The sequence below is a fragment of the Colias philodice genome, chromosome 27 (genome assembly GCF_061535455.1).
Source record: "Colias philodice isolate Cphi_HAF_F1 chromosome 27, ilColPhil1 Martin Lab GWU primary, whole genome shotgun sequence".
NCBI lineage: Eukaryota > Metazoa > Arthropoda > Insecta > Lepidoptera > Pieridae > Colias > Colias philodice.
Genome location: NC_143112.1, coordinates 6164455 through 6177854, shown reverse-complemented (window position 1 = coordinate 6177854; position 13400 = coordinate 6164455). Strand labels below are relative to the sequence as shown.

The window sequence follows — 13400 nt, the reverse complement described above, 5'->3', positions numbered from 1 at the left end:
TACGGCATGATGCTACGGCGTGATGCTACGGCATGATGCTACGGCGTGATGCTACGGCGTGATGCTACGGCATGATGCTACGGCGTGATGCTACGGCGTGATGCTACGGCGTAATGCTACGGCGTGATGCTTCGGCATGATGCTACGGCATGATGCTACGGCATGATGCTACGGCATGATGCTACGGCATGATGCTACGGCGTGATGCTACGGCATGATGCTACGGCATGCTGCTACGGCATGGTGCTACGGCGTGATGAAATATGACATAAATAAATTTTCTAGTGTTTCATTTTACGCGAGTATTTCTAAATAATTTGGAAAATCCAAAAGTGCACGCCTCATAATTTTTTTTTAATAAATATTTATTAATTATTATTTTTGTTTATTTAATAACAATTAAACCACATCGAATCAGACCCTGAAAAATGAAAGGGTTCTATTCCTGAGCATACTCAAGCGTAAGAGAAAAAAAAAGACTCGATTAGTAAAGTATTTCGGTCGCTATCGTGTTAACAAGAAAAAGGATCCGCACATACAGACACACGGACGTCCAAGACAGAACTTTTTTAAACTGTTTTTTAACTAGTTTAAATAACAAAAATGACATCAAAAATATCATGAACGTTAAAAATAGTGTTTTTTCTTAATATGTGTGTGTATGTATTATCTTACAAGTGCAATGTATGATACATAAAGACATTTTAAGTTTGAAAAATCAGATGTTTTGCGCGAAGTGACAGTAGTACCCACCTCAACGCTTCGCTTATGAGGCGTGCAAAAGTATCAGGAACTGTAGAACTCAACTGCACGCGATAAGAACTCACATTTTTTTTTTGATCTGCTAAAAATGATCTGCTACGGGAAGTTGGCAGATAAATTTTTTCAAATGTCGTTTTTTAAGGTAAAAACGCCAGAACTATTTCTAAAAAGTATCAGGAACTGTAGAACTCAACTGCACGCGATAAGAACTCACATTTTTTTTTTGATCTGCTAAAAATGATCTGCTAAGTTCACTAACATGAGATGGGCGACCTTTAGGTACCTACATGATAATCTATACTAATATTATAAAGCTGAAGAGTTTGTTTGTTTGAACGCGCTAATCTCGGGAATTACTGATTCGATTTGAAAAATTCTTTCGGTTTTAGATAGCCCATTTATCGAGGAAGGCTATAGGCTATATATGTATAAGACGCGCTGAAACCAACAGGAGACACGCGGGTGACACCACGCGGCACAGCTAGTAAAGTATAAAATATAAGCATTAAGCTCTCCTTAGGTAAAATAATTGTAAATTTTAATTAATTAATTTCAGATTTTTTCCAAAACGAAAATTTTGTCAATCGATCAATTTACAAAACACGAGGGTAATATTAATTAATACAAAAATGACAAAATAATTGCACTGTAATTTAGGGAACAATGTGGTTGATTCGTCTATTAGCTGTACTGTCAAATCAGAGCCTATTGTCCTGCAGTGTATAGCCGCTAATGATAAACAAACTATTGTTTCGTTTTAGTGTACTTATAAATGAAAAATATAAACAAATTATTGAGATAATGCGTTCAGGGAAAAACTACTTATACCTTCAGTATATGTTTTTGTTCGGGTAATGAAAACATCGCATCGTCAATGCAGTCGATGTCGATAAAAGCTTAATTAAGGCATTAATTACACATTAAAATAGTATTTTTTAAATACTTAGGTTTATCGAATTGACGTCACCTCTAAAAAAGCATTAAAATCTACGCATTTCTTAAAAATATACGGTGTTACACTTAAATATAAAACATTGTTTTCAAAATCAATTTACTTATACATATAATATTAATTTATTTAACAAATAACCATTTCGATATTTTTGTTTGCTTACCAGGAATCGAACCCACAACCTCATTGCATGGAAATACCAAAATTCATTTATTAAAATTAAACACTGTAATTTCAAATTCCATTCTGGATAAACTCAAAACCGCCAGCCTCATCCATAAGTAACAGCATGATAACAATTTTGTCGATAATTGGCTTCCCATCACTAATTGGTTCTGTCATTAATTAAACAAGTTTTCAATTTCAATTTGTAAACAATCGACGCGCTATCGATATTGAAAACAACACTAGTATTGTCGATGTATTAATTTTGCAAGTGTATTATTATGTGCGTGTGGAGTGTAGACAATGTGACGTTTATAGTGTTGTGGTTAGTTTATCGATTTTCTGGCTTGAAATGCTCAAATGGGCAAAATGGACAAATACTGGTATTTTCTGCGTATTCTATTTGTAAGAGTGGAATTAATTTGAATGTTTGTTCATCTTTAGCGTCTAAAATAGTTAGCAAAGCGTTGAGTTTAAGTATTTTGGTACACCATGATTTTAAAAAGTTTATAGGCTGTTTTGTCTAAGTTTTGATGATAAAATAATTATTTTATTTTTCAGTATTTATGAGGTTTCTCTCTCTTTACATTCATATTTTTTAAACTGGTCGTCAGAATAAATAAAACAATAATCAATTTGATATTTAGTTTAATGTATGTAGTATAAATGCGATGAGATTTTTTTTCGCCTTGCTGGGGTGAAAGACGCGGGATCGAATCCTGATCGATTTTTTCTTTCTCAAAATGATAAAAATATCACTCAGGGTTGTCACCGTCGTATTTTCTCACCAGCGACAGCCCTGTCACATATTTTCGGTCCGGTCACGGCCACAAAAGTACAACAAAGATCTGGAGTGTCCCACTTCGTAACTTTTTCCATAGTTTTCTATTAAAATAGCGTGTTGTGAGCAAACATATATACAGGTGAAAGTGTGAAGCTAAATTCCCTGAAAAAAAAATGCGTTTTATCGAAGAATTTCTATAACTAATACTAAAGTTATCTAATTATCACTTTCTTTAAAAGAAAACTGTATTTGTATCCTTTAAAAGCCTATTTTGTTTCAATATAAAAATATCGTATCACTTTCATGTCAATCTCTAACGAAAGTAAATTAGCAATGATTTTTATATATAGTAATTCGTATAAATAATGATCATTTAATAACTCAGGCCCCGGAACCACAGACACAATAGAAAATCTATTGTGTCTGGGACCGATCGGGCCGCTTGGGGCTCAATGGGATAATGATGAGTCCTTGCTATTATTTTTCCTTAATAAATATTATAAAATGCGAAAGTGTGGTTTTTTTTTGTATGTCTTTCTTTCCCGTCGGAACAGCAGGATTAAATGATATAATTTATTTTGTATTTGGAGATATTCAAGATGCTAAAATAGGTTACTATTTACGGCTATGGAATAATTCATTCCCATGAAAATTTCCACGAGTGAAAAGATAATATATTATAAACTGTATTCTTCGTTATTTATATAAAAATGTCTATAAAAACACAATTCAAGCAATTTATGAAAATATTTCACTAAGGGCCGATTTTTCAATGATTGGATAAAACTTATCCGTCCAATAAAGTATTACACGATAATATTAAAATGTCACGTAAACTGTCAAATACGGGCAATTAGAATACGTTTTTAAAATGGTAGTTTTATACATTATTCGATTCGACGAATAAGTTTTATCCAAGCAATGCAAAATCGGCCCTAAAATATCGAAATAAAGCCTATCCTGGATAAGGGAAGCGTTTGAAGGGTCGCGTCAAAGTCATTTATGGCATTAAAATAGTAACGGTTTGCGGATGTAAAGAACTAGATGGTGCATATATTTTATCTTTATTTTTAATAAATTATTTTCATCATCATCAGCCCATATACGTTCCCACTGCATACAGGCCTCTGGGATACAGGCCTCCTATGAGGCACAGGCCATAAATATCTTATATAATATAAATTCTTATCTTTTAGAAGTTATTTACATCCGATTTTATAATAAAGCAAATGAATGAAGTTTTACATTTTACTATGCGTTTTCTGTCCATTTGTGTAAGTATTACACAAAGCTATTTAAGTTATAATAAAGCCCTACAGCTCTTATCAGCTATTTAAGTTCAGTAAGAAAATTTTACATAGCTTAAACTAGGTTTCTCGTCTTATACTAGAATCGTTAACAAAAAGATATTTTCATCAAACCCTCACGAAACAAACTTTAATATAATTATTAGATTTATAAAATCATAACAAAATGCAGTTTATGAAGAATTTTGAATCAGATCAATTACTTAACTGCTTGCTAAAAAACTTAAACAGTCATTTCCTTATAATTTTATAAATAAACTAGTATCTGGGCTATCTAACACCGAAATAATTTTTCAAATCGGACCAGTATTTCCTGAGATAAGTGCGTTCAAACAAACAAACTCTTCAGCATTATAATATTAGTATAGATTATTTCGAACACATCACTAAACCAGCCACATCCAGTACTCTAAATCAACAGAACTAGTGATGCATCTAACGAATATCGACATGTTATATTCGAAAACCAGCAAAGCGTGCATGACGATATGATTTATCGACATTACCCTTTATGCCATTTTATCGTCAGCCCTTTTTCAGAATTCCACTTATACACGGGATACGATTTTGTTGATAAAACTCTTTTCGCATTAAGTAGATATCGAAATTTTATATTTTTATGTTGTGGTAATGAGATTCCTGTTTTATTATAAGTATATATTCGTCGTGGGTTCGATTCCCACTCGGGGCAAATATTTGTGTGATGGACATAGATGTTTGCAATGTGTCTGGGTGTTAATCCATACTATAATATTATAAATGCGAAAGTAACTCTGTCTGTCTGTCTGTTACTCAATCACGCCTAAACTATTGAACCAATTTGCATGAAATTTGATATGGAGATATTTTGATACCCGAGAAAGGACATAGGCTACCTTTTATTGCGAAATATGTACCACGGGCGAAGCCGGGGCGGACCTCTAGTTATCTATATAAGTATTTAGTTAAAATTATATACGAGGCAGGTTTTAGTATATCACTACATAGTATAAAACAAAGTCGCTTTCCCTGTCCCTATGTCCCTATGTCCCTTTGTACGCTTAAATCTTTGAAACTACGCAACGGATTTTGATGCGGTTTTTTTTAATAGATAGAGTGATTCAAGAGGAAGGTTTATATGTATAATAACATCCATTAAATAGTGGAGAAGTACCTACTGTTATTTTTGAGGTTTCTAATGTGATGTCGTAAAAAATTTCATTCTTTCCGCTTACATTGCAAACGCAGCCTGAACCCTACGAGTTTTATCAAAATAATGTACTAAGTATTATACACATTGAAAAGGTCTACAGAAAAGTCCGCGATGGTATATGTCTATCTCTTATGGATAACCCACAATAACTTTTTTTTGTCATTTACTTTTTACGACAAATAATGGCTAATTTTCGATGCGATTTTAACCAACACAGCATTAATCCTTAACCAATTAAATACCTTGAATACATTGTTCATTTAATATAGATCTATATGGCCCTTTACACCGTATGATTTAAGTGAATATTTTCGAAGATATTACAGATTTAAAAATTGCGGGACGTAGCGTTAGCGGCGGTACCGGCCGGCCGGGCCGCTATGTTTTTATATACAACGTTCACAGTTTTTCTGTAGTGTTTAATGTTTTTAGTATCAGCATTGCACCCGTGCGAAGCCGGGGCGGGTCGCTAGTAATTTATAAGATTTTAAACAAATCTGAGGAAGCCGCGGAATCGCGCTAATCACTACATAGTATAAAACAAAGTCGCTTTCTCTGTCCCTATGTCCCTTTGTATGCTTAAATCTTTAAAACTACGCAACGAATTTTGATGTGGTTTTTTTAATAGATAAAGTGATTCGAGAGGAAGGTTTTAGTATATAATTTATTAGGTTTTAGACAAAGCGGGCGAAGCCGCGGGCGGTAAGCTAGTACTAAATAAAGATAAAAATCATTAAACATTTTTCGCAATGGGAAATGTTCAGTATTTTATCATTATTCGTTTTTAAATGATCTAGAGAGTACTTGAGTACGCAGCGTTGATTTTTGAGAACTCTCCTATTTTTGGGTTCCGTATACAAAATATTTTATATTGGAAAGATTTATCTTTATCTTCTTTTATTATATATTCTAATATTTAAAGCTGAAGAGTTTGTTTGTTTGAACGCACTAATCTCATTAATTTCTGGTCCGATTTGAAACATTCTTTCGGTGTTAGATATCCCATTTATCGTGGAAGGCTATAGGCTATAATATATCATCACGCTATGATCAACAGGAGCGGAGCACTACAGGTAAAACCGTGGGGCACAGCTAGTTGTAAATAAAACCAATAATCATTTCTTGAGACTCTTGTGTTTGACATGAATGACGACTGCAAACTTGGAGGGATTTCGATTTATTATTTTACTTAATTGCTTCTCGTTCTATACTGATCGTTTTTTATGCAAATCAGGAATTTTATAAATTCACACTTACGGCCTTTTATTTTGGGTACTTCTAAAATCTTAGGTTGTTTATGTATCCGATTTTGAAAAAGTTGAAGGTGCTAAAAATAAAATCGATAATCAATGTTTTTAAAGTAAAATATTGTGACTGGCATGAAAAAGAAAAAAAAAAATACTTAGATGACTTTGAACATTTTAATTTACACTTGTCGACCATGATTGATTATAACCTAATCCCTTATCGAGGAACTGTCTAAGGACAAAAATAAACTAACGATGATAATTCTTACAGTCTTCCCAACCCAAACTACTTGTCAATAAAATTAGCCGCACTTTACGTTACATTTTGAACTAAAATTTCACCCTTGTAGATCTTTGTGTTAGCGCGCTTATATACATACTGTCAGCTTTGCCTTTCATGTACAAAAATAATTTATACTTGCTTCGTTGGAGCACGTATAAACTTTTATAACGTACAACATTTCATTACATTCGACGTTGTAGTTAAAGTGCGAAAAAAGACAAGTGCGAAGAAGAGTTTGTTTGTTTGAACGCGCTAATTTCAGGAACTACTGGTCCGATTTGAAAAATTCTTTCGGTGTTAGATAGCCCATTTATCGAGGAAGCCTATCACTACACTGTATAAAACAAAGTCGCTTTTTCTGTCCCTATATATGCTTAAATATTATATATGCTTAAATATAGAATTTTTCAAATCAGACCAGTAGTTCCAGAGATTAGCGAGTTCAAACAAACTCTTCAGCTTTATAATATTAGTATTTATACTGTTACTTTGAGCAAAACAATAAAACGCAGACGTACCAAGGGACGGATTACAGTACACTCTGTAATCAGTCTCTGTGGAACACTAATACGAAATTGTCGAATTAACTTGAGTACCTCCCTGGCGCGTAAGTTTGCTGTTTTAATGTTTTGTCACTTACGGCCATTTCGTTTGGGGCTAAATCTGTATAGTGTGTGTATGACGTATGTGTGTGTAAAAGGGATTTTTAATGAAGATAATTTTAGGTTTTAAAGAAAATATATTGATAACAGGATGTCTAATTAATAGAGTTGAAATTTAAAATTTTCACAATTTGCTAAAATAACTATGCTTTAAAGTGTTTGATTTTTTTTCTGATAGGTTCTTATTGCTTTAAAATGTAATATGATCTGGATTTTATTTTAGCGCGTTTATGTACAATTAAAAACGTTATAATTATAACGTTAAAAAATAATTTATTTCTCATAAAAAAAATTTACAACAAAAACCAGCTCCATGTATTTGTAGTCCATAAAGTTCAAGAATAACAGTGGGGTGGAGTGGGTGATGTTAAATACTTTCTCTATGCAAATGCTCCATAAAATATAAATTTCGTATGCAAAACTGGTTCTGTGTTTTGTACAAGTTCAGGAATAAGTTACGAAACTATTGTTTGGAACTTGTAAAAATTACATGGTTTTATAATTATGGCTCTACATAATATTTTTTGGTAATTTGTATGTGTAAATATGTAGGGAAAAATGTTTGTTGATATCGCTCGAACGGCTGTATGGATTTTGATGTGTGTAACACTGTGAAGAAAAAAAATGTGTGCGTGTACTCACGTAAGAAGTGAAACTTCTTTATGACCTTATTTTTCAAAAAATAATTTACTATATGCAACTTTACAGAAATACTATAATCAGCCGTGGTAGGGATAAGAAAAAGATGGCGCGTAACGGAAAAATGTCACGCGTAACGAAAAAATGTTACACAAAATTTTTTTCCAACCCCGATAAAGAAGTTTCACTTCAAAAAAAATTCCTGTATCATAGGAAAAGTGTGTGATTAGGATATCAATTAAAATAACATATAAATTTGCTCTTTTTTTATTCATTATATTACCAAAAGAAAGCATCAATTAGTGCTGTAATTTCATATATTTTTTTAAATTAATTTCTAAACCAATTTAATGTATATTTTTGTTCACAGTTGCCAACGAAGACATCAGAGAGGTGGAAAGTGCGAACGGAAATCCTAAAGCAGTTAGATACACTACAATATCAAGGTAATTATAATTTTAAATACCAAACTTTAAACTACCTGAAACATAGAAATTTACTAAAATTATTGTATGTAATATCGAAATTGGATGATTCGATTTTAACGAGACTTTCATAGATAGATAACGTTATTAAAATACGTAGCCACTTTTACACAATCAATAATCATTTGTTATATTTGTTACAAGTAAAAAAAATGTCAAAAAATGAAGTGGTGTTTGACAGTTACGAAATATTCACTCAAACAGTCCTTTAATACTATCTTTATAGAAAAGAAGACAGCATTAAAATAAATATAATCAACTAAAAAAAAACAGCCGCCTCCTTGGTACAGTGGTTGACACGTGAGCGTAGCACCGAGGGGTCCTGGGTTCGATTCCCGTTGGAGACGAAGAAAAAAAATGTCTTGGTCTGGTAGGACACAGAAGGCTGATCACCTACTTAGCCTAAAGTCGATCAGTGAAACAGATGTCTAATGCATCTGCCCCTTACCCCACTAGGGGACATGGGACTTCACACAAGAAACTAAAAATTACTGCATATCCAAATAGTAAAAAAAATATCTTCAACTAAAAATTACTGTAATACATCCACAAAGTTCAATTTAAAAAAGCTTTTCCTACATTAAACATTTACCACTTCATTCGCAAACGAGACTTACTTGACGCAGACGAGGTTAGCATAAACTTGACCAGACATCAAAGGCGTAAAACATACAGTAAAAATCTTACCAAGCCCCAGTAATTGGGTTGTTAAAATTAAATACAAACTTCGTAACACATTATTTCCTTGTCATGAACGTATATACAAATAAATTACTTTTTGTGAAATGTCTGACTTGAGGCGCTCAGGGATCTGACGGAATCTGGTTTTGATTTAACTGACTGTGAATGTGAGGATTTTGTTTGTTTGGGCAAAAAATTTGATTAGAATAGTTGATTTGGAATTCTCAAATCTGTACTATATAATATTATAAAGTTGAAAAGTTTGTTTGTTTGTTTCAACGCGTTAATCTCGGGAACTTCTGGTCTGATTTGAAAAATTATTTCGGTGTTAGATAGCCCATTTATCGAGGAAGGCTATATAGGCTATATATCATTACGCTAAGACCAACAGGAGCGGAGCACTGCGGGTAAAACCCAACAGCTAGTTCAGGATAAAACAGAAACCTAGCTTTGGTTAGCATATCAAAACTTATTGTACATATTTATCCAACAATCCTGAAACCCATTCCATCTTGCCGACATGACACGGGACAAAAGTTTGACGGGGTTGAAAATTGATGGGCAAAACTCGCAGATTTATTTAGCTGTGTGACAGCTTTATTCATCTTGGAATTTGTTTGTTATTCAATGTGTTAGGCAAAATTGCGGTAATGTTTCTGATTCGTCGTTGAAAATGTGGGGTTGCGTGGTTAATTTAACTAAATTGGTGTAAAGATCTTTAGTACTAAAAGGCAGTTCGTATAAAGATACAATTATGTATGATAAGTATTTCTAGCTTTCTGTATAGTAGCTTAGTTCTGTATAGTATCTTTCTGTATATTCTAATATAAGAAAGAAGTTATTTCACTTCTTTAGCAAAGAAACCAAATCCATAAAATATATGAATCTAAAATGTACAGAAATCTTCATCCCTAACCATTCAATCAACCCTAAAAAACAATACAATTTACCTTATCTAATCAGCAATAGCTTAATACAACTTAACCAATTAGCAAAAATTTCAGATGTCACAAAAGCCTGTCCAACAATCGCTCTAAGGGCCGATTTTTCAATGCTTGGATAAAACTTATCCGTCCGATAAAGTTTTACACGACAATATTAAAATGTCACGTAAACTGTCAAATTCGGGCAATTAGAATACGTTTTTAAATGGTAGTTTAATACATTATTCGACAAATAAGTTTTAACCAAGCATTGAAAAATCGGCCCTTAATCATAAAAGAACTGCCATAAAATTCCAAGACACCTAAGCTTGTATACTAATACGAGACTCAAGCATCTAATTGTGGATGCTAATGAGTCGTGCTAGACATTAGGTAACACATGTTGATGTCGTTTGCCTTCCTGTGGCATAAAAGGCTTTAAAACCCCCTCGTCTTATCCTATTTTAACTTCAAGTAATTTTCTTTTTTGATGATTAGGACCAAATTTTTTGGGTATTTGTAGTTCCTGTTAATTGGGTAATTTTCTGGTAGGACGATATTGTTAGGTGCTTGAGGTTAAGGAAATAATCTCCAGACTGTTCTTGTTTTTTTAATGTGTAGGAAAAATACTGCTGGTACATTTATTGTATCTACTAATAGGGCATTATTATGAAAAGTTGTCTTATGTCCATATTGTCTAGTTTGGAAATCGAACATTTTAGGTGTAGAAGATGGAAATTACGCCACATTTTTAGGTCTTTTGAAATCGGTTAATTTAAAGGTTAAGAAAATGATCTCCAGCTACTTTATCTCCAAGCAACATAAGGACACCAAACGGGGAATACTGAAAAATGCCCAAATACAAAAATTCGGTGCATTTTACAGCCGCCATAATTCCTCTTGTCAGAGCCACGACAGCGCGGGTTTAATCTCGAATAATATGCAATTTATTTCAACACATTTTATAAAATGGGCTAAATATAAATCGTGGATTTTGTTTCTCTTCTCTATATAATGATTATGGTTTAAGAATTTTATTGGTGTACGTTTCGTGTCGCTTGACCTGAATAGCCTTTGGAAACATGTTTAAGTGGGAATAATTGGGTCAAGCTTGCCGGGAGTTATCACACGGTTGCAAAAGATTAAGTAGCATATTAACTGTATGCTTTTTCTTTAGATTTGTGATGCTTAGAAACGTTCTTTCACGCAAATTTACCAGATTTTTCGTTTAATAGATTTAAGGATACAGTTATAGTACAATTTTCTTTAGTATTCATCTTTGTATTATTTTTGCTTAAATGCCATTTTATATGGAAATATTTTTTTAATCAAGTGTTGTTTTTATTTTGGTGTTAAAGAACTTCTTTGTTTTTTGTTGTTTATGCATTGTATTTTACAGCAACTCAAATTGAAATTTATCTTTTATCTTCAAGTATCGTCTAATCCAGTTAAATTTAAACCAGAATCTTCAAACAAAATCCAATACCACCGGTACAGAGAGTTTATTTCGCGAAGCGCGGAGCTGTCAGCCGCAAGGCAAAACGAGGCTAGGTGACGCTAGGTGACGTCAGGCAATTAAATGAGACGCGAGAAGATATGTCGATGTTTTTTTATTTATTCAACTAGCTGTGCTCCGCGGTTTTACCCGCAGTGTTCTGCTCTTGTTGGTCTTAGCGAGATGATAGAGCCTTCCTCGATAAATGGGCTATCTAACACCGGAAGAAATTTTCATGTCAATATTACATTATAATTTTGTTATATAATATTATCATGATGATGATGCCAAAGAACTGTCCTATGGTTCTTATCTTCATTACAAAAAATATAGATTATTGAATGATATATCAGATTTGATATTTTACTAATGTTTTAAGTAATTATTTGAAATGTACAAATACCTGAATATTATTTTCAACTATATATTCTCCGATTAAGAAACACAAAATAATTTAAAAACGGTTTACCTATATAATTGAAAACTGCACGTGGATTCAATTTTATTTACCTCAGCTAAACGAAATATTTTATTGAAAGGGATCAATTTCAACATCGATATGTGAATAGATTGATACCGTTTTGTAAAATACCTTTGAAAAATTCCGACATAGGCCAGTAGAAATCGACACTAAAAAACCCTAAATTCGCAAAGCACGATGTAGATTTGAATTTTTGGTATGTTGTTTGGATCAGTTAGGGTGATGTAAATCCCAATTTGCAACTTCGAAAAAGTTGTGCTCGCTGCGCACCACGTGATAAACTGCGAAAATTTTGGACTTTTTTCACTTTTTGCTCTAAAAGTCATAAACTATGCGTTTCCGACAAGTATGATTCAGTACATAAATAAAGGTTATTAAATTTGCAAAAATTTAAGCCTAACCGCAGCTCTCTAAACCTTATAACGACTAAACTGTGGCCATTCGAAGATGGCTCATTTTTCCGGAAATATTGAAATTTTTAGTTTTGCTCCCGTTTGAACCAAAATATTGGCAAAAACCGCTCGTTCTATGAGAAAGTCGTATAATAAAGTTGTAGTGCATTTAATTTTCTTTCATTAGAGCATAGAACAAAGTCTGTGAGACAAATAGTTCACTCACAATATCTGAAAAACAAAAAGAAGGTAGAAATAGATTTTTAAAGAATTGAAACTGAGGGCATATAAAATCATAAAAAGGATAATACTTTTTCATTTGCAGGATAGGTAATTAACAAAATTACAAAGATAATTAAATTTGCAACAATTTAAGCCTAACCGCAGCTCTCTAAACCTTATAACAACGCTGTGGCCTTTCAAAGATAGTCAGTTTTTCCCGAAATTTTCAAATTTTTAGTTTTGCTCCCGTTTGAACCAAAATATTGGCAAAACCGCTCGTTCTATGAGAAGGTCATAAATAAAGTTGTAGAAAATTTAATTTTGTTAATTACCTATCCTGCAAATGAAAAAGTATTATCCTTTTTATGATTTTATATGCCCTCAGTTTCAATTCTTTAAAAATCTATTTCTACCTTCTTTTTGTTTTTCAGATATTGTGAGTGAACTATTTGTCTCACAGACTTTGTTCTATGCTCTAATGAAAGAAAATTAAATGCACTACAACTTTATTATACGACTTTCTCATAGAACGAGCGGTTTTTGCCAATATTTTGGTTCAAACGGGAGCAAAACTAAAAATTTGAAATTTTCGGGAAAAACTGACTATCTTTGAAAGGCCACAGCTTAGTTGTTATAAGGTTTAGAGAGCTGCGGTTTGGCTTAAATTGTTGTAAATTTAATTAGCTTTGTAATTTTGTTAATTACCTTTACTGCAAATGAGGTGATGA

At 32.8% G+C, this 13400-nt stretch overlaps 1 protein-coding gene across 1 annotated transcript in view; it reads left to right on the top strand.

Annotated features, from left to right (window-relative positions):
* sns (nephrin adhesion molecule sticks and stones) overlaps positions 1-13400 on the top strand; it is a 207634-nt gene that overhangs the window by 114581 nt on the left and 79653 nt on the right. Inside the window, exon 6 of the mRNA XM_089711862.1 lies at positions 8364-8439. Within this exon, the coding sequence (XP_089567988.1) occupies positions 8364-8439 (76 nt within the window). The remainder of the gene's footprint in view (positions 1-8363; positions 8440-13400) is intronic.